The sequence below is a fragment of the Lithobates pipiens genome, unplaced genomic scaffold, assembly GCF_037356315.1.
Source record: "Lithobates pipiens isolate NorthernLeopardFrog02 unplaced genomic scaffold, aLitPip1_a1.2 Scaffold_22, whole genome shotgun sequence".
NCBI classification, from domain to species: Eukaryota; Metazoa; Chordata; class Amphibia; order Anura; family Ranidae; genus Lithobates; species Lithobates pipiens.
This window is the reverse complement of record NW_027507784.1, coordinates 158,394,453-158,416,027: the sequence shown is the minus strand read 5'-3', so window position 1 is coordinate 158,416,027 and position 21,575 is coordinate 158,394,453. Positions and strand designations below refer to the sequence as shown.

Below are 21,575 nucleotides of genomic sequence, written 5' to 3'. Positions count from 1 at the left end.
CGCAGCAGCTCACAGCAGGAGTCCAGTGCATCTCCATTCACCTTTTCAGGTCTGATTTCAGCCTGAATTTTGGGCTGAATTCGGACCTGAAAGGAACCAAAAGACGCAGAGGACTCCTGTGCAATTCGCACTGGAGCCACTGCTCAGAGTCTGGACACGCATCCAATTTGCAGAAGTGTGAACCCGGCCTAAAAGATAAAAGTTACTAGATAGAGAACTAAACAAGCATATTACCTGTAGCACAGTGGTGCCAGGCTCAACCATTATAGGTTTGCCATCCACAAACACCTCCAACAGGTTGCTTGCAGCTGTGGTGGTAGTCCGTACTGCAATACATAGGAAGACATGCAATTAACATGGGGCAATGTGGCAATATATAATAAAAAAGAAATACAATTTCTGAATGTAGGAGGAATAGAAAATGATGCAACCTTTCAAGAAAACGGATTATGTAGTCCAAGGGCCCCAATAATTAAGAAATAAAAAAAACCTGTGCGACTTTGAAAAACGTTGATTCATATTTTGCTGCCCATATTCTAAACAAGCAGTAAAGCCCCATACACACTATCAGATTTTCTGATGATTTTTTCCTTCAGATTTACCAAAACCATGTAGTACAAGGGCCTGCCTGAAGTTGCATACAAATTGAACTCCTAAGGTTTGACCTCATATTATATGGTTTTGGTAAATCTGAAGGAAAAAAAATCAGCAGAAAATCTGATAGTGTGTATGGGGCTTAAGAGATGAAGGAATATCCTTCGCTCCTAAAACTTCCACTACTCACTGTCTTCCTTCAGAATTGAGTGCCAAGTCGCAGTGAGCTGTCGACACTTTCAGATGAATGCAGAGAAAATAAATCCCCCCACCCCCAAAAAAAAAAAAAAAAAAAAAAAAAAAACAGCCACACTCCAACAACGGTACTTTCAACTAAAATGTATTCCTTGAAGCCACAAAAACTAGTCTCCAAATTGGACTGCCCACATTAATGCATTTCATCAGAGCGTGCCTGTATTTCTCTACAAACAGTAGCTTTAAAATAAAAAATATATCTCTGGCCTCCACAGACTGTAATGTGAAATAATTAATTTGCAAAGATCTGCAGTGAGTTTATTTCTAACACACAGGCATTCCGATCAGGCCTGCCTATCTGTTCTTCCGGCCGGATTCACATCTCCCAGCGTGCACAACGCCATCCACCCGAGCTCCTGAGCACCCCGATCGGCATCCGCTCACAGACCGACACCCTCACTGGTTGCAGAACTGCAGCGATCCTCCACACTTCTCCTGACAGCGAGTCATATACAAGAATACCGCTCCATTACTGGTGTTCTGTGAGCCCTTTCACTCAGCACTATCACCCCACTCCAGACATTGGGAACTAAAAGACCATTAACCCCTTGAGCCCCGGCCAGTTTGGTGGTAGTGCTTTTTACATATTTCACATTTTAAGTATTATCTGCATAAGGTCTGCTAATTAGAACTGTGACCATTCTCTACTGCAGATTGACATTTGTTGCTCAGATCCCAGGAGGGGTCTGATGTCTTTGCTAAAGTTTTTTCATAATCTACAATAAATGACTTTTATGTTTTAACATTTAAAAGGTCCCTCTAATGCGCTGTTTTTTGCTGGTTAGGTTTTATTTTTGTTTCCTAATCCACTGAGTCCCGAGTGGTTAACAGCTGCACATTGGTACTGATTTAAGGACATCAACACAAATAAATAGTGGTTCCTTATACAGTAAACCACCTCTTGGAAAAGGATAGTTCATGTGAGCGCCATAAAGATTTATTTTTGTGCTTTCACTGTGTGCATCCATAGACACACACAGCTTGGCTCAGCCATGCCCCCCTGCTCCCTCCTCACAGGATTTGACAGACAGTAAGAGCAGGTAGAGAGGAGAGCGGGCTGCAGATGGGACAGCACTGCATTGTGAGAGGAGGCAGGTAAGTGTTTAGGAATTTAACTTCATAAATTTCAATGAATGTACTTTGTTGTCATCTAAAGTTGACTACTTTACAAAGACCTAAAAAAAAAAAAAAAAAAAAAAAAAGGCAGGTATGGCTTTGTTCAATATTTAGTGGGAATGCTTTAGCAGTCCCACTATTGTTATTCGTTTTTTATTTATTAATCATGATCATCTTTTTAATTGTATTATTCCGTACGTATTTTGGCTCTGCGTAATTTCTGCATACTTTCAGCTATTAAAGCCTTTCAACTTTTAAAACGTTCAGCTCTTTCAGTTGATGTGTGCTCTCCTTCAACTTTTTTTCTACTATTTATACTTTTTAAAATATTAAGCTTTTTAACACTTTTTTTTTTTTTAACATTGAAGTCAATGAGAGCTTAAAATCTGTCAAATCTTCCACTGCCAAAATTTTCAGCTCCTTCATACTTTCACCTACAGACGCCAAACTTACTTTAACATGTTCACAAAATATTCAGCTATCTGGCTATATAAGCTTGATATCTTTTACAGTTTTTTTGTAAAAAAGCTGTTTAAGTTTAGTGATCATTTCAGAAAATGTCATTAAATTTAGGGCAGCCAGGCTTTTGTTGTCTGTTTTGTTTCCATGGTTACCAACATTTATACACAGTGATGGGCAGTGGGGGTGAGCACAGACACACCATGTACTGATTTATAATAGAGGAATATGATGGGCAGTTTTGATTGGGGCAATACGATGGGGCAGTTTTGATGCTATTCAGCATTCCCACGCATTTTCTCCAGAAAATGCATTTTCTATTTTCCCATACTACTTGGCTGAACAACTAAAATACTTTGCTGAATGTTCCCATGACAGTAGATGCCCACTTGGCATTTATTCTTCAAAATGAACAGCTGCTGCTCCCAAAACTTTAACAAGCCAAGTTGATTTTATTGGAAGCCAAGAATATTGCTCCCTTACAGGGACCTTCTGGATAATTTATTACTTTAGGACAGTGTTTCTCAACGCCAGTCCTCAAGGCGCCCCAACAGGTCATATTTTCAGGCTTGCCATTATTTTTCACAGGTGATTTGATCAGTTTCACTGCCTTAGTAACTACCACAGCAGTTTTATCTGTGGGAAATCCTTAAAACATGACCTGTTGGGGCGCCTTGAGGACTGGAGCTGAGAAACACTGCTTCAGGATAACCCAGTGCAATCCCAATTAACCTCCATACCAGACACTGTAGTTTGGAGGGCTAGGGGGTGTTGACTATCTGATGTACTGTATGAATTAATCAGCTATGTACATACGCCCAACTTTTGGTTTCCCAATGGGACTCTTCTATTGCCATTTACAACCCATACATGCCTTAAATACCCAGTTTTAGGCCTCAGACATGTGAACATCCCAATACACTATAAAAGACACTATTAAGTCTCAAGGGCCCAAGGGGCGGCTGATATCCACCTTGCACTAAACATCTCCATACAAACTACGCAAGTCCCCTCTTGCAGTCAAGGATAGGTGGCTAAAACGAATGCTGTCCTCAGCATAAAAGTGTTGAAAGATATTTGGAAATCCCATTTGTTGGTATCTCTGGCTGTCAATAACAAGCTCATTTAACTGCACAGTATCCTCCAAACGTATCTAGTACTGACCCTGCACAAAATGGCCCAGTTGTCCCACACAAACTGTCTGAGCTGTCATCAACCCCAAGCGGACTTTGTCCATCTGATAAAACAGCAATTTTTGATCTCAGTTGACAGACCTACTGCCATCCCTGAACACAATGCCCATTCTCTGCTCCATGGAGACTTGTATTTGGTAGCCTAGATGAATTGTGGCCCACTGTATACAGTTATTCTTGAGGGAAACTCAAGAATATTTTTAAGCCAATTGCTTTAAGGTGGATGCAATTAGCTCCTCCTACTCCACACCAATGGATCGTTTTGGTTGACCAAATAATTCCATATGAAAAAACGATCTAATTATGGAAACTGCCTGTCTGTATGGGACTCTTGGCAACTTGACTTCTGTTGACAATGCTACCTTTTGACACCATTGTCTATGTACACAACAAGATATCTCCTGTACCTGTGTTTTTCCTCTGTACCGTTACTTGAATAAACAGAGTTAAAAAAAAAAAAAATTAATTATGTTGTGTACATACTGTATAACAAGAAAAAAGAAAATTATACACACTTACCATTATTTTTAGCGACTTGGGCAGCGTTTGCTAGAGCCCTTTGAATTGTAGGCAGTCGCAGCATTGTGCTAAAAGAAAACAGAATAGTTGGTTTTTGAACAATGTTTTCTAATAACGTCTGATCATTTTTTGCAGGAGATGGATTTGCGTATAACCTTTTTTTCATACTTTTTGCCAATTAAAAATTGGCCCGTTGCAATACATTAATTTCCCTGGCATATGGATTAATACTGCATTTATGCTGTGTTTAAAGGATGAGTTAACCTTCTGTAATGTACCAGTCCTCGCATCTCCCCGATCCCTAATTTTGGCAGGGGGGGGGGGGATCTGTCCCCCGTTTCCTGCCACAATCTAAAGAGAAAGCTCTGCCACACCATTCATTGATTCACAGGGTTTTCTGTGAATGAATGTGCTACAACTAACGACAGCCTGTGCGACTGTCAGTTTGTAATTCTCTATGAACTACCAGGGCGCTGAAATCACAGAGCCAAACATACACAAGGCTCTTAGATAAGGTAAGACATAGATTCACATGGTGTCATGGAACATTAAGGGGCTTGATCCTTTATAGACCTTGGTCTGAGTCTATTTTTGTATTGCCCTGCTGCTCCATTTGGGTCTGTGTCCATTACAGTGTTCTGCCTCCTTGACAGCAAGGACATTGTTCTAATATGTATTGAAAAAACAATAAAAAGAAAAAAGAGAAGTCTGTGGGGATATGCGAACGGCCGGCGCTGCCTTCTTTTGAACTTTTCCATGTCTGTAAGTGAAATCCTTTATTTACATTCCAATAAAAAAGTGATTTTACACTATTGGAGAGTTTCTTTCCTCCTTTATGGTTAACCACTGATGAAACTTACTGAGATTGAGATATCCTATGGCACAGTAGTCGGAGTGGACCAATGTGGGAGGACTAAAAATCTTGGATTGTATTATCTATACGCTGTTCATTTTTAAGCATCTGGTAAGGAGCCAACTTATATTCTGGTGATGGTGAAGTTTTCTACACAGTGCACATTGTGGATGCAGATATGAAGCAAGAGATGTTTTATACTGCTAATCCCTATCTAGTCACATGGTGTAATTGATCTTGGATCCTTTATGGTTGGACTATTCAAGGACTAATCCACTGAGATTTATGAACTCTATTTATTCATTTATTTATTTAATATATTTTTACACGATTATTTGGGTATCAATAGTCTGTGATTTATATACGTTTAATGAGGATAATGTCACTACGTTTTTTTGGGTCATCATAGGATTCTGGCACTTATGGTGTTTGATTTTTGGTAATAATCTTGGCTCCATTTATTATTATATCCATATGCTATTATATCCCCTTCCCTTTTCTATAAAGGTTTAAGGGAATTGGTAAGCTTAGAAGTGTCCCTCACTTGAATACTGTGGAAGGGAGCGCGGTTCTTTATATATATTATTTCTAATCTGTATTGATCTAGCCCCAGAAGAAATGCATTTATTGGCGCAAAACTAGTCGAGCAAGCCAAGTATAGTTTGAAAAGCAGTTATGACACCATCTGATTCGGCCTAGGTGACCCATTTTTGACTACCTATAGGAAGTGACTTTTCTAGGCCACCATTTATCCTATTACCTTTGGGTTATTTTCTTTACTCAGAATCTCCCTAGGCCCCCCTTTGTATCCTTCTAGCCCAGGTTTCTGGATGGATGGTGGACCAGGGAGAAGGTTTTAATCATGAGTACATGTATTGTATCTCGTATGTGTCTAATATCTTGTTATAATTCTAATAAAATATTTTGTTATACATTTTTAAGTATGGACTAAAAGGAAGTTGGGACTTTAGATGAAGCACTTGAATAGTGGAGGTGTTACTATTTCTCATGGTAGCTACACTGGGTTCACTATTAAATAACACTACTATTATATAAAACATATTACTGTTATATCTATACACATATTTAATATTTTGTTCCCAGATATTCCTACTTCATGAAGTGTACACTGTTTCTTGGCTTATGGAGCTACACCTTGCACGTTCCTACACTGCTTCCTTGTATTATGCCGCCTCAGCACCTACGGTGGGGCTGTGTCCTCGGCCGGCCCTGCGCCACCGTCCCCTCTCTGCATTTGCTGTTTGGGTTGGTGAGTGTGGTTGGTTAACCACCTATACATGTATTAATCTTGTTGATATTTCTAGAGTATGGCTCATTATATTTTTATATATATTCCATAGGAGGGTCTGTCGCATCCGCTCCTGATGAATGGGAATTACCCATGAAACGTGTAGAGCTTTACTTGATGCCACAGCAATACTTTTTATGTACCAATTTTACTCTTTTATTACCATTAGACTCTATGACATTGTTTATACAGCATTTGATGGATACATATTTACCATGTGGGCGCATGTGCCAGCACCTGGGCATGTTGCCAGTGGCACTAGCAGGCCATATCTATTTACATATCTACCTCTTGGAAACACGTGTTGTAATGCATGTATCTGTCTATTCATCATGTCCAGGCCCTGTGTACAGTGTGTGTGTGTGTGTGTGTACAGTGTGTGTGTGTGTGTGTGTGTACAGTGTGTGTGTGTGTGTGTGTGTGTACAGTGTGTGTGTGTGTGTGTGTGTACAGTGTGTGTGTGTGTGTACAGTGTGTGTGTGTAGTGTGTGTGTACAGTGTGTGTGTGTACAGTGTGTGTGTGTACAGTGTGTGTGTGTACAGTGTGTGTGTGTACAGTGTGTGTGTGTACAGTGTGTGTGTGTGTGTGTACAATCAACAATGGTTTAATGTCTTTGTATCAATGCTATTTAATAAATATTTTACATTGTAACTCACCTCCACTATTCAAGTGCTTCATCTAAAGTCCCAACTTATTTTTAGTCTATATTCATTACCGGGATGGAGGCACCTCTGGGTGCTTCATTTAAAGTCCCAACTCTCCCCTCTATTTCATACATTTTTAAGTATGCCTATAGAGTCCATCCTTTCAAAGCCCTAGTATATGTTATCAAACAAAAGGACGTGGCATAGCCTATTCACGCTATTCACAGCGCCACCCTGTGGTTACAGCTTGTATATACACTGTTCCTGTACAACGTACGATGTACAGTCATAAGCATACAATGACAGTCTGCAGGAGTCCTGCATGGCACCAGCGATTTGCTGATTGTGGGTACAATGCTTTCCAGGCTCCTAAAACAAACAACAACAAAAAAAAGTAAATGTACATATGGTATAAATGAGCCCTTATGGTGCATTAACACCTGCAAATACACCCTGCCTGCAATTATATGTGAGAACCGCTGCCGGCACTTGCACCTAATCACAGCCACTCGCAAGTAATCTCTGCAGTGCCTCCAGGGCCGATCACTCACATATGATCACTGCATGAGAGATTACATAAGAGTGGCTGCGATTAGCTACAAGAGTCAGCAACCTCCCAATCCTTTCAATGGGGCTGCTTCTCACAGCTAATCGCAGGAACCCCTGGCAATCGCAGGAAGGGTGCATTCACACAGAGATATGTGTATTTTCTGCATGGAACGCTGGTTCTTCTTGGCAGAAAATCCTGTGTAAAATACACACCTGAATTCTGGGTATTTTGTGAGCGGGAACACAATTGGGGCACCTCCAGCACTATATGCATGTACTGGCATGGGGTGATGGGGTGTGCTGTACGGTCTATGGATGCTGGCTACCGAGGGAACCATTACTGTTGGACTGGGATCTATCGACACTGTGGGGGGGGGGGTCTATTGTTGCTGGAAGGGGTGCAATCATTGCTGGGAGAGACTACTGTTGAGGGAAGGGTCTCCTGATGCTGTTTGCTGGGTAGAGCTACACGATTAATCATTAAGAATAAAAATTGCGATTCTAATCCCCTCCCGATCTTAAACCTGCATTTCCCAATTCTTTGTAACAAGTGCAGAAAGTTCTCTGCTCAAAAAAAATAAATCCAGGCAGCCTGCCAAGTTTAGCTCAGCATCACCGATAACTATAATCGTTCTTAGATCAGAGGGATGAACTTCTGTCTGTAAATGGTCAGTTTAACCACTTAAAGACTAAACCTTTTTCCGACACTTGCCGCTTGCAAGTTAAAATCAGTATTTTATACTAGAAATTTACATAGAACCCACAAACACAATAATATATATATATCTATAAATAATGGGGGGGGATCTATTGTTTCAGGGGGTCTATTGTTGCTGGTGGGGGATTTTGTTGCTGGTGGGGGGTTCATTACTAGGAGGGATCTACTGTTGAGGTAAGGGTCTCCTGATGCTGACTACTGGGGGATCGATTATTGCCGAGATCTACTGTTGGTGGGGGGGAAATCTATTGTTTCAAGGGATCTGCTGGGGTTATTACTGGGAAGGATCTACTGTTGAGGTAAGGGTCTCCTGATGCTGACTACTGGGGGGTCTATTATTGCCGAGATCTACTGTTGAGGGGGGGTATATATTGTTTCCGGGGATCTGCTGGTGCTGGGGTGGATCTACTGTTGAGGTAAGGGTCTCCTGATGCTAGCTACTCTCCCTTTGCAGAAACACAGGATCCATGCCTTCCTTACTGACAGAAGGGCAATCTGCCTTGTTTACATAGCGAACTGAATGATTAGCGGGTGCTGGCGGAACCCACTGATCAGCTCCCGCTGTGTAGAATCACAGTGGGAAGGAGCTGCCAACAGCGTGCTCTTGTGCCCGCTACCTGAAAGCGCCGGATCAGTGGTCTGCAACTGATTAAAGCAGTAGTAAAACCCGCTTTGTTATTTTTAGCTACAGGTAAGCCTATAATGAGACTTACCTGTAAGTAAAATGAACATTCACCCTGCATGCAGCCGCTGTTGTCACTGGTGCATGCGCTCGCACTGTGCTGGACCTTCAGAGCTTCGTGGAACCGAGGGCTCCCACGTGCATGCGCGGGAGTATCATGGTGGCTCCGCCACTCGCACCGCTGGAGCCGGAAAACTCGGAAGAAAGACCAGGGGAAGATGTCAGCTCTCTCAGCGGTCACTGCACGCCGCTGGAAGGGCTTCATTCTAAAAAGTGAAATATTTAATGATGTGCTAGTATGCGATGTATACTAGCACATTATGCTTTTATCTTACAGGTGTTTTTTTGTAGTTTGCAGTGGTTTACTACCGCTTTAAACACATCTTGGTAGGTAGATACAGCTGTGTGTCTGGGCTCATTGATTACTACAGTGCTGGGTTTAGATGTGTACAAATCTATACACCACCTTCATGTAAATAGAGCGGATTTGAGCAGTGTGAATGAGCCCCAGGATAGAAGGGGATTTACCTGTAGGAGGTAAGTAGTTGTGTATGTATGCTATGTATACAATAATGAGAGGTGTAGAGATTGTAGACGTGCTGCACATGTGTAGAGGACAGAGCAGGCCTCCCAGGGATAATATATATTATAATATAACAATAACAGTGTCCCTGTGTGCGGCACACAGCTCAGTCTGTCGCACTTGTTCTATGGGAAGTCCGAGCTGTCAAGGACACGAGAGTCACCTCTCTCCCCGGCCACACACAGGCCGGCCTCTCCCTCCACACTGTGCCCGGGAAGAGACACGACACCCCGCCCGCCCCTCACTCACCCCACAGCCGTCCCTTCAGGACTCTCCGGCTATTTGGCCTTCTAGACCACAACACAGTCCCCTGTCCCCACTTGTAACCAATATGGAGGACTCGGCAATCCTCGGAAAGCGGCTCTGGACCAATCGGAAGCTGCTCCAGCCTTCGGCTCTTTTCGGAACACCTTCGCCAATGACCGGAGTTCTGGCGAGAAAGGTCCCGTACTGCACAAGCGCAGCGCCTGCGCAGTACAGAGGGGGCATTATCCGCCGGGGGAGCTTTTTTTCAATGTCCGGACACTCGCGGATTACACTATAGAGAGTTTTCTGTTGATATCTCCACATTTGTATACATAGGGAGCGGTATTTGTGGAACGATATTTTAGTAATAGAAATTAGAAGAAAAAGGCTTTTCCCTTAATAAAAATGTCGCCGCTCCCTTCTATTCACTGCCTTAACACGAACATAGAAATTAGAAGAAAAAAGGCTTTTCCCTTAATAAAAATGTCGCCGCTCACTTCTATTCCCTGCCTTAACACGAACATAGAAATTAGAAGAAAAAAGTATTTTCCCTTAATAAAAATGTCGCCGCTCACTTCTATTACCTGACTTAACACGTAACCCCGCCCTGAAGGGCGTGTCCGGGTAGACGTCATGGTTATAAAACCAATGGGGTGTAGGCTGGAGGCCTCTTTCTTCCACGCGGCAATAGAACCAGAGGTGCAGTCATGGGTTTCGGAGATCTCAAAGCCACCACCGGCCTCAAGGTGCTGAATGAATTCCTGGCTGATAAGAGCTACATCGAGGGGTCAGTGTGAGAGAAGTAAATATCTCCAGTCAGAGCGGCTCGCTGTGTGTGGAGGGGATGAGTCTTGTATGGTGGGGGCTCGTTGTATTACACCCGGTAGTCAGGCTGGTTTAGGCCCGACTGTAGGGAGCGGACAGGCCGGGCTATGATCTGGGGCCGCTTTATATGGAGGGGAACCGGAGACACGTGGGATGAGGCCTGAGCTAGGAGGCCGCATTGTCCGCACTGAGGCCTGTGCAGAGACCGCACCTCATGTACTGCATGGGGGAGGGGGCTGCGATGGCTCACACTTGAATTTGATATATTATATTTTAATCACACCCTAGTATAGGGCAGCTCACCCTCTGATACAAAGAAGTCTGGCAGAGGAGATCCTGAATATCCTTTCTTAAAAAAAAAAAAATTCCTGACAGCATTTTAGATGCCTTTTAAAATGAATGGGCCTTTGTTGTCACCTGAGTGATTTTCTGCTTGTAGCTCTCATGTGTGCAGCAAAATTTCATTCATTTCAACGCCTTCATCTAAGGGGTTTGATGCAAAATGGCTGTTGCTCAAGACTACATGAGCTTCTTGTGTAGATTAGCTGATTGCACTTCAATGGGAATGCTCAGTTGACCCATAAAAGGCCCCATTCACACCTGAGCTTAGTGTTTCTAGGCAGTTTGTGTGTATTTGCTCATTTCCATGTAGTGTTTGGGCTTTGGTGTTTTATTAGCCAATAAGAAAAATGATCATCTGTTATCGGGGTTTACATTTTTTTTTTATCTGCTTCCTGGGTGAAAAATGCCAATCTGCCTGATTCAAGCGACAAAGGGTCCAGAACTTGGTTGAGCTTCAGACAACTTGGAGTGGAAAACTGCAGATGGTTCACATCTCCATAGAGAATAGATTTGTTCCCCCCCCCCCCCCCCCCTCTGGTGTTAATGGTGCCTTATCTCCTAGTGTCAAAACATGAGGCCCTTGGGCTTGAATCTGGCCCTCTATGCCATTTAATGTGACCCTCACACCCATAACTCTTTTCAGTTGGAAATTTGTTCCACCACCTTCAGTTCTCGCTCTCTGCTCACCACTTTTAATTGTAAACACAAGGCAACCTGCCTTGGGAGTACAGAAAGCACTGTTACTAATCACTAGGAACAGCTGATCTTTCTAGTTCCCTGACAGAACAGGGATCTGTCAGTTGACATTGAGATCCCCCTTATGACTGAGGTGCGATCACCGGTGGACATTACGGCCACGTGCATTGGTGTGCCCTATAGCTCTTAAAGTGGTGGACTTGCACCAGTGGTTTGCGCAGCTACGCCAACCTGCCATAGATTACAGAAGCTGGTCGGCAAGCAGTTAAACATTACTTGTGCTGTTTTGGGAAAATTATTCAAGCTCAGGGGTTATGCTTGCTCTTGAATACAGTAGAAAGTACAGGTTGGCAATGTGACAGCTACTGCCTCATTTTGGCCTTAGGCCTTCGTTTTTTTTTTTTTTTTGTAAGGATGAAACCATCACCATTTTAGAATGATGGTGCTCTGATGCTTAAAGTGGATGTAACCCAGAATTCTCTCATAATGTAGAGTAAGATTTCCTATCATTTGAGCCCAGTCTTGCCACAGTAGTTCCATCTGAGTAATCCTCTTATGCAGTGATTTAAATCTTGACAAACAAACTTTATCAAACCCTCCCCCTTGCTATGAGTGGCAGGTGATTTGCAGATCAAGAGCACTAGCCTAAGTCATGCATTATTTAATTCCCACTCCTTTCTCCTGCTGCTCTGCCAGAATTGGATGTTCACCACCTCAGCATGATTTGGCATGCTGAAGTCATCTGGTTACTTTCATGTCTTTTCACTGGATGTTAGAGATCATAGCAGAAGTTCAGTGTAAGACAGGGCTCGACAAAACCCGGGCGCCAGGTCGCATTTGCGACTAGAATTAGTGACCTGGCGCCTGGGGCAGCACAGCTGGGGGTATCCTATCTCTGTGGACCCCCCCGGCGTGATCGCGTTGGGCCGCGCCGCCACCGGCCGGTAATTGAGCCCCCGGCTTTGAGGCCTTCTGTGATCCTATGGTTCCTTCTGGAATCTGGCGCCCTCTGGTGGTGGCCGTTGGGATGACAACCAGCAATGTTAATGGAGCCTTTACTCAGAACCCCTGAACATTATATTATAAATATATATATATATATATTTTTTTTTTGTTTGTTTTTTTATTCTAACACCCTAGAGAATAAAATGGTGGTCGTTGCAATACTGTCTGTCACACCGTATTTTCACAGCGGACTTACAAGCGCACTTTTTTGGGGAAAAATTATTTATTTAATAAAAAAAAAGACAACAGTAAAGTTAGCCCAATTTTTTTTTATATTGTGAAAGATAATGTTATGCCAAGTAAATTGATACCCAACATGTCACGCTTCAAAATTGCGCCCGCTCATGGAATGGCGACAAACTTTTATCCTTTAAAATCTCCACAGGCGAAGTTTAATAAATTCTACAGGTTGCACGTTTTGAGTTACAGAGGTGGTCTAGGGCTAAAATTATTGCTCTCAATCTACTGATCATAGCGATACCTCACATGTGAAGCTTTCCTTCTGCACGCAAGCTTGGCGGGACAGGGCGCGTTTAAAAAATGTTTTTTCTTATTTTAACCTTTATTTTTTTCACTGTTCTTTAAAAAAAAAAGTGTCACTTTTATTCCTATTACAAGGAATGTAAAAATCCCTTGTAATAGAAAAAAGCATGACCGGTCCTCTTATATATGAGATCTGGGGTGAGAGACCTCACATCTCATATTTACACTAAAATGCAATTTAAAAAAAAATTGTCATTTGAAAAAAATAAAATAAATAAAATGTCCCTCTAAGCGCTATGGGCAATGACTTGGAGACAGGTGGGGGGGGGGGGGGGGGGCGGCACTATGTTCCCCTCACTCGTCCCCATGTCAGGCCAGGGACAGGTCCAGATCGCCGTCACGGACCTGGCTCCTAACTTTTTTAGCTGGCTCCTAGATTCCAAGAAAATTTGTCAACCCCTGGTGTAAGAAATACACAGGAGAATATGCATATTGACAAGGGGAGTCTACTGACATCACAACTCCACCCACCGATCTCCAGACAACAGACCCACCCACCAAATCTTCAGGTTTTTCAGGTCTCATAGCAGACAGAGGGGAGACATTTGACAGGTAAGGATGCATGCAGGAGGCATGTATATCCTTCTAGATAACCCCTATGGCAATAAATAAGCCCTTGATTTGGAGCGCCTATGTCTGTACAAGTTACTAGCCCTGTGACTAATGGTCAGTATTTGGCTAAGCAGTGAAGCAAGATTAAGGCTGTGCCAAGGAAGAACTGCTGCAGCTTTGAGACACCTTGCAGTACATGTTGCAGCAGCCATCTGTTATGTGCAAATCTCTGGCTGTCTTGATGTGCTGAAGTTTTTTTGCCTCCTATATGGTTATTGGCCAGTGAGGTTACTCATTATGGTGATGGGCCAATAAAACTCAGCTAGTGGCCCTGGCTACATAAGATTTGGGAGACTGCTGCAGATGTGTGGTGCCTGCACTTGAACCTATAGCAGTTTTGAACCCTACGGGTCAGCGGAGGTAGGTACAGGGAAGCTGTACATATGTTTTTATTTTTTTTTCAAACAATTTAGTATTCTGAACAAAATTGTTTAGTGCTTTGTTGCAGGCTGGTGATATGATGAATGAATTTGATCACCATCTTTCGGCTGAGATGTGATGTACACTTTCTATTCTGACACCAGTCTGATAAGCAGGAGGTTTGGCTTGTCCATTGTTTTAGAGGTTCAAGCAGAAAATGGCTCTGGTGTTATCGGGGCCTACGAGTTGATCTCTAGTGAGGAATGTTTGTGTCGAATGGCTGTTGGATGACCCCTAAAGGTGCTCTTTGTAAGGCAGTGTATTCGAGGAATTGGGTTCTGTGCAGATCTAAAGTTGCCCATACACTATACAATCTGTATAGTCTTCTTACAGCTCACATGTTAGGGGCTGGCCATAAACTATAAATAACCAACTATATGATTAGGGAGAAATCTCTAATCCACTGAAAATCAGGCAGACATAATATACTGTATATACTATTAGAGGTTGAATCGGACTCGATCACATTTTTTATTTAGACCCCCTTTTACACTGGGGTGCGTGTAATGTGCCCTGCTTTCCACATAATGCACATTGCCTCCATCTAAAAAGGTTACTTTAAATGTAATAGTAATGCCTTCAACTAACTCCAGTCTATCGGCCTCCACCTTATCTGGGTTCAGATGCTGATCTTCCCTGTGCATTTTTTTTAAAGTAAAGTGCCACAGCATGTGTACCAGCCTGTCTGGACACTAAGATGGATGCTAAGCCTGCAGCTTGACCACCTGTAGGCCTACCCAAGCCTGCCAGAATCTGTGATTGACCCTCCCATCCTGACTAGGCAGCAGGTTTGGAAGTTCTTGTTGTAAACCTGCACTGTCATTGCCCTATCAGCTCAGTTTGTGACGAAGAGGGGGAGAAGGCACATCATGAGTCTATTTCTGCAGTACATGGGGCATATGTCCAACATAGAGGGTCACTCACACTGGTTAAGATTACACCACTAGCAAGTGTAACATTTAAACCTTTTTCCCAAAACCATTTTTAATCTATTGGACAGTGGAATGCATGGACACAGCATGCAGTTACTTGGATTGGGATGTTTATGCACATGGCCTACATCCTGCAAGTCTAATGTTTATACTCATGTTGAGAGCAGTGTTGGGTCTGGCAGTTTAGCACATTACGACATTGGCATTGTCAGTGTATGTGTACTGATGGTGTTTTTCCTTCTTTTAGGTATGTTCCCTCCCAAGCTGATATTGCAGTATTTGAGGCTCTCTCAGGAGCTCCCCCTGCTGAGCTTTTCCATGCTTTACGTTGGTATAACCACATCAAGTCATACGAGAAGCAAAAAGCCAGGTGAGTAATGAAGCTGCCTCCCTCTCTTAGGGACAGATGCAGTGCTGTAGCACATCCCCAGTTTGTAAGATGAAGTCAATATATACCTGATTTAGAATAAAAAAAAAGTTCACTATGCTCTAAAGACTGAGCAGAACTAGTACTAAATTTCTTGGCTGTTTAGTGCAGCATTTAAGCCTTACATTCCTAAATTGACTACACACATCTGCTTATAGTTTGCCTGGCGTGAAGAAACCCTTGGGAAAATATGGTCCAGTGAATATTGAAGACACAACAGATAGTGCACCTAAGGATGCTAAAGAAGATGACGATGATGACATTGACTTGTTTGGCTCAGATGATGAAGAGGTAAATTGGCAAAAATACATGGTCAACTTAAAGGGCAAGGTTACCCATAATGTGATGTTCTTTAGTAAGAAACATACATGCCACATAACTTTGCTACCTAAGTCACTGTGTGCTTAAAATTGTCTCCAGCATTGTTGTTGATGGCAACCATTTTGCCGATGCCAAGATCCCCTGAACAGCAAATCTTTATGCTGTCTGCAGATCAGCCTCTAAAAATTTGATAGTGCAACTGAGCATGTGCAGAGTCTATTACTGGATTTTAAAACCGTATAGGAACTTATTTTTAAAAAAATTTTTTCTATAGCTTTACCAGCAAAAGGACAGCCTGACGGGACTTAATTTTCTGACTTGAGTTCCACTTTTAGTAGTTTTGGGCATTGCTATGTTGCCTTGCCAGGTTCATCAGCAAACATCAAGAATATAGGGAAAATTATGCCACCTCTGGGGGGGTTAATGCTTGCCCTAGACTAAATCAGCCCTTGATTTGGTGCACCTTTGAATGTGTCAAAGTTGCTATCCCTGTGACTTGGTCATTTGGCTATGTAGTGGCACAAGACTAAAGCTGTGCCAAGGGAAGAACTGCAGCTATGTGAGGCACCTAGCAGTACTTGTTGCAGCAGCAATCTGTTTTAATGTGCAAATCTTTGGCTGTCTTTGTGATGCTTTTTGCCACCTACATGTTTGTATTGGCTAGGAAGGTTACCCATTATGATTAAGAGTGGCCCTGTTTAAGGTTTGCTGCAGATGTGGTGCCTTTGAACCTAGGAGTAAGTGAGAAAATATGAAATGTACAATGCCCCAGTTCTCAGTACCTGTCTTCAAACAATTTAGTGTTCTGAGCAAAGTTGGCTGGTGATATGATGAGAGAATTCACCATCTTTCGGCTGAGATGTGATGTATACCTTCTATTCTGACACCAGTCTGATGAGCAGGAGGTTGTAAGCATTTAATGTGGACACCTTTTTTCAGTGTTTATGTTCTCCCACAGGAAAGCGAAGAAGCACAGAGAATCAGAGATGAGCGTCTGGCACAATATGAATCAAAGAAATCAAAAAGTGAGTCATTTAGAAATCCCGAAGTCATGACAGTTATGTCCACAGATACTGGTCTGGAATTGTGTGGCTAAGTCGCAGTTCCAGCATTCCTCCTGTGGCAGAGAAAAGTGTTCAGCAGAGATTTCCCCTCGGTCTCTCTGAAGGGGGTCCTCTGTGGCACCAACATTTATACCCAAAGTTCCAAGAGTTTGTCTGCCAGTCAATGGTGATTTACATATTCTTTGGTCTGTTGCATTGCATGTTAACTTGGGCTTCTACAAAAATGCACATCACTTTATTAACCACTTGCTTACTGGGCACTTAAACCCCCCTCAGTCCCAGACCAATTTTCAGCTTTCAGCGCTGATGCACTTTGAATGACAATTGCGCGGGCATACAACACTGTACCCAAATGAAATTTTTATCATTTTTTTCCCGCAAATAGAGCTTTCTTTTGGTGGTATTTAGTTACAGCTCGGAGTTTTATTTTTTGCTAAACAAACAAAAAAATATGCAAAAAAAAATCATGTTTTAATAGTTTGTTATAAAATTTTGCAAACGGGTCATTTTTCTCCTTCATTGAAGTGCGCTGATTAGGCGGCACTGATGGGCTGCATTGGTGGGCACTGATGGGCTGCATTGGTGGGCACTGATGGGCTGCATTGGTGGGCACTGATGGGCTGCATTGGTGGGCACTGATGGGCTGCATTGGTGGGCACTGATGGGCTGCATTGGTGGGCACTGATAGGCTGCACTGGTGGGCACTGATAGGCATAGTTAAGGCGGCACTAATAGGCACAGATAAGGCGGCAAAGATGGGCACAGATAAGATGGCACGGATGGGTGGCACGGATAAGTGGCACGGATGGGTGGCACGGATGGGCACTGATAGGTACCACAGATAGATGGGACTGATGGGCACTGATAGGTGGCTCTGATGGGCGGCACTGATGGGCGGCACTGCTGGGCACTGATGGGCGGCACTGGGGTGCAGCACCTTTGAGGCAGATTTTGGGTGGCACTGTGGGCACTGCTGGGTGGCACTGTGGGCACTATGGGCACTGCTGGGTGGCACTGACAGGGGGGCACTTACTTTATTTCAGGATGGCACTGCGGGTGGCAGGTGGGCACTGGCAGGGGGCAGGTGTCCGTTTAAATTGCTGGCCGTGATCGGGACTGATGTCCCGAACACGGCCGCCGGCGATCGGCTTTTTTTTTTTTCTCCTCGCGCTGTCAGCGCGAGGAGGAATACTAGCCGATTACCGGCTCCGTTTTATCACATGAGCAGCTGTCATTGGCTGACAGCTGATCACGTGATAAGGGGTCGGGATCGACCCCTTACACGGATCAGTGATCAGGCGAGTCTCACGGACTCGCCGATCACAGAGCGCGCCGCGCGCGCCCCTCAGGGGGCGCGCAGGCCGCTCGTAACCGGGACTACGTCAATAGACGTAGTCCCGGAAATGTGGGTCCGCGCTATTGCCGTCATTTTGCAATAGCGCGGTACCCAAGTGGTTAATGCTGCACCCTACTACACATGTGCATTGCCCTCTCCTGTATGTTACTTTGGGTTATTAGTTGTGCTGTTCATGTAGCCAGTGCATTGTGGGACCTTGACTTTGAAAAGCCTTATACATTAGTGTTGGCAGTACTGCTTTGTTGCAACTCTACTGGACAAGGTTTTGCTTAACCACAGCAAAAACTAGTTGGTGTGACTCCAAGAATGCTTATGGAAGCTACACCACCTTTTTTTGCAGATCAAGACATTTTTCTGGTGGCCTATTCATGACTGGGTAAACCATGTAATTGTGTGGAATACTTCTCTTTTTCATTTATTGTAGACTTTGCAGGTATTCTCTTAGGTTGACATCAAACACTATATGCCAAAAGTGACCTAGTACCTTTTTAAGGTTGCATCTAAAAATCCAAAATATGTTTAGGAGACCTGCATGATGACTTTCACACTGCTGTTTAAAACAAGCTTTTTAAGTCAATTTTCTGTTGTAGAGCCTGCACTTATCGCCAAATCTTCCATCCTGCTTGATGTGAAACCATGGGATGATGAAACTGACATGGGAAAATTAGAAGAATGTGTTCGAAGTATTCAGCTGGATGGCTTGCTTTGGGGGTCATGTAAGTATATTATTGCCTGTATTAAAGCAATTAATATGGTGGCTTATATGATGATTAAAACATCACCATCTTTCGGCTGATAGCAATGATGGATTGTTTTTATTTTCTGATTTGCCAGTTTTCTCAGCACTTGTAAATAGTTTAAGAAAAAGCATAAATTGCCTGTTGCTTGATCTAAATTTAACTGGAATCCATTTTAGACTTTGCCTGTTATACACAAGAAAATGCCCTTAAAGAGTAAGTAAACCCTGATGGGTTTACTTCCTTTCATTCCCTGCAAAGCATAATGGACTACTATGCATTGCATAGTAGTCCATTGTGCCACTTACCTGACACAGGAGCCAGCGAAGTCACCGCTGTCCCCTATAGTCTGGCGCATCCATCTTCTCGGTGGGGTCTCGCAGCTCCGCCGGCGGTCATTTGGCGAAGCCGCGTTGACATCACTCCCGCGCATGCGCACAGGAGCCGTCTCCATCATTGATGCTGTGTGCCTGCGCGCTGCTGTCTACTTCGCATGTGCTGTAGACAGCGGTGCCTGTCTTCTGGCAAATATCTCCTAAACTGTGTAGGTTTAGGAGATATATTTCTTGGACCTACAGGTAAGCCTTAATCTAGGCTTACCTGTAGGTCAAAGTGTTGTAAGGGTTTACAACCATTTTAAGCCTTAACCAATTTTTCATGTCCCCTATGAAAGCGCTTCCACTTAGTTCCTCTTAAGCAATGTTTAAGGGGCTTTACTTGTTGGCACATGTCCTGCTCCTCCAGAGTGTAGGCACTCAAACAGGTTTGTTACTGGCCAGATTACAGGTGAAAATAAGGAGGGGAGGGAAGGTGGGCAGGAGCCCAAAATGGCACCACATGTCAAATGATTGCAGTGCGTTATGGCTTGGTTTTTGATTTAATACGGCTTTAAAAATGCAAGTTGACACTACCTGTACTTAAAGTGATTGTAAATTATCACCTTGTAACACCCCATTCTGCTTAAAATAAAAGGTGAAACCTTTTTGTATAGGGATGAATAAATACTTTAATCATCATAGCTGGGGAGAAGCAGCAGCACACTGAGCTTGCCAGTGAATGGCTGTGCGGCAGAGGTGTCAGAACAAGTCTTATTGAAGGACAGTAAATTGTGTTCCCAGCACAAATAAAGAACTGACCTGTGGTCTGTTCACCAGTAAACAAGGACTGGCAGGGATTTCACACATAGTATCTTAATATTGCTTCTTTTCCTCATACAAATACATGGTATAGCAGGAATATGAAGTGTTGAGGTAACAAATGCTTAAAGTTAATGGCTTGTAGTAAACTTGTATTGGGGGGGCAAGAATGCAGACATCTGCTGCTGACTTGTACTGAAAGTAGCCTTTCTCACTTAGTCTAACTTTTCTTTTTACCAGCCAAGCTTGTTCCTGTTGGGTATGGCATCAAGAAGCTGCAAATCCAGTGTGTCGTGGAAGATGACAAAGTTGGCACAGATGTCCTAGAGGAGAAAATCACAGCATTTGAAGACTATGTACAGTCCATGGATGTTGCCGCTTTTAACAAGATCTAATTGCATACACAACACTGCACTTCATTGGGCACTTGAAATAAAAACTTGCTGAGATTCCAATTTTTTGTGTTCTGTGTATTATGTGCCGTTCTGTGAAATCTGATGGATTCACATTTGAAGGAACAGTTTATTGGAAGCATGGGACCCCAATGAACATGGTCAAGATGGGAGTATTGCAGAAAAGTGCTTTGGATCGTATTAACCCAATATGCAGCCTGGTTTGACAGCTCTAAGCCATCTGTGGCCTTGTGCACACTGAACATCCAGCTGCTCCTAGGGGTGTGTTTTTTTTTTTTTTTTTTGTTTCCTGCACATTTTATCCTGTGCCCATGCACATAGGTGTTTAGAGGCAGGAAAATACTCATTGCAGACCATCCAGGAACAGCTTTTTTTGACCGTTTAACCACTTTACCCCCTACCCAACCAAGCTATTTGTGATTTGGCACTGCATTGCTTTAAAGAGGAAGTAAACTCTCCCACTCTGCTGCTTTTTATTTTGTCAATTATAATTCTCAAACTATAGCCACTGTAATCCAGCCCAAATCATATATTGCTCTTTAAAGAAACTTTAAAAATGTGTTTCCAGGAGTTAAACAGTGCCATCTTAAGTATTGTTTTGAGTCCACAGTGGAGTGTATTTCTGCCCTTACATTGAGTGCCTCCTTCTCAATCCAACATTTCTATGGCAACCCTGTTCATAGCTGACTTTTATTTCATAGTATTTAATTGTGCCAATTGTCTAATGTTTGCCTGTGTGAATCTTATCAGCTTCAGCTAAGACTAGATGTCGGCCGATATTTGCCGTTTTTTAATTAATCGGCATCGGCCGATTGAGCTGATAAAAAGGCCGATTTAGAACAGCTGGACTTGGAAATGACTTCTGTAATAGAAGTCAGTGTAAGTTGCCTGAGTTGTCATAGAAACTTTTCCTCTGGGCAGCCTGCCAAGAAAAGAACAGAAAGATACAATGTTTACACTTGAATGAATTAAATCATCTGTGTATAGAAGTTCTCAGTTTAACCATTTAAAGGCTAAATCTTTT

The 21,575-nt window shown here is 43.0% G+C and overlaps 2 protein-coding genes across 2 annotated transcripts in view; one reads left to right on the top strand and one right to left on the bottom strand.

Moving 5' to 3' along the window:
* Positions 1-9,895, bottom strand: part of NDUFS1 (NADH:ubiquinone oxidoreductase core subunit S1) — a 60,231-nt gene extending 50,336 nt beyond the window's left edge. Inside the window, exons 1-3 of the mRNA XM_077448520.1 lie at positions 9,725-9,895; positions 4,137-4,204; positions 235-326 (exon numbers count right to left, since the gene is read on the bottom strand). Of these exons, the coding sequence (XP_077304646.1) occupies positions 235-326; positions 4,137-4,200 (156 nt within the window). The 5' untranslated portion in view covers positions 4,201-4,204; positions 9,725-9,895. The remainder of the gene's footprint in view (positions 1-234; positions 327-4,136; positions 4,205-9,724) is intronic.
* A 449-nt stretch (positions 9,896-10,344) lies between these two features.
* On the top strand, positions 10,345-20,593 carry EEF1B2 (eukaryotic translation elongation factor 1 beta 2). Its single transcript, XM_077448519.1, has 6 exons — positions 10,345-10,508; positions 15,344-15,466; positions 15,682-15,814; positions 16,803-16,869; positions 18,856-18,981; positions 20,379-20,593. Exons 1-6 carry the CDS (start codon positions 10,429-10,431, stop codon positions 20,531-20,533), a joined length of 684 nt encoding a protein of 227 aa, XP_077304645.1. The 5' UTR covers positions 10,345-10,428; the 3' UTR covers positions 20,534-20,593.
* Positions 20,594-21,575: the final 982 nt, after the last annotated feature.

Excerpts from the sequence above, each read along its gene's own strand:
- EEF1B2 (XM_077448519.1), top strand. The coding sequence starts at position 10,429 with ATGGGTTTCGGAGATCTCAAAGCCACCACCGGCCTCAAGGTGCTGAAT. Across the intron at positions 15,467-15,681 it reads TACGAGAAGCAAAAAGCCAG|TTTGCCTGGCGTGAAGAAAC; the intron begins GTGAGTAATGAA and ends ATCTGCTTATAG. Across the intron at positions 16,870-18,855 it reads TGAATCAAAGAAATCAAAAA|AGCCTGCACTTATCGCCAAA; the intron begins GTGAGTCATTTA and ends TTTCTGTTGTAG.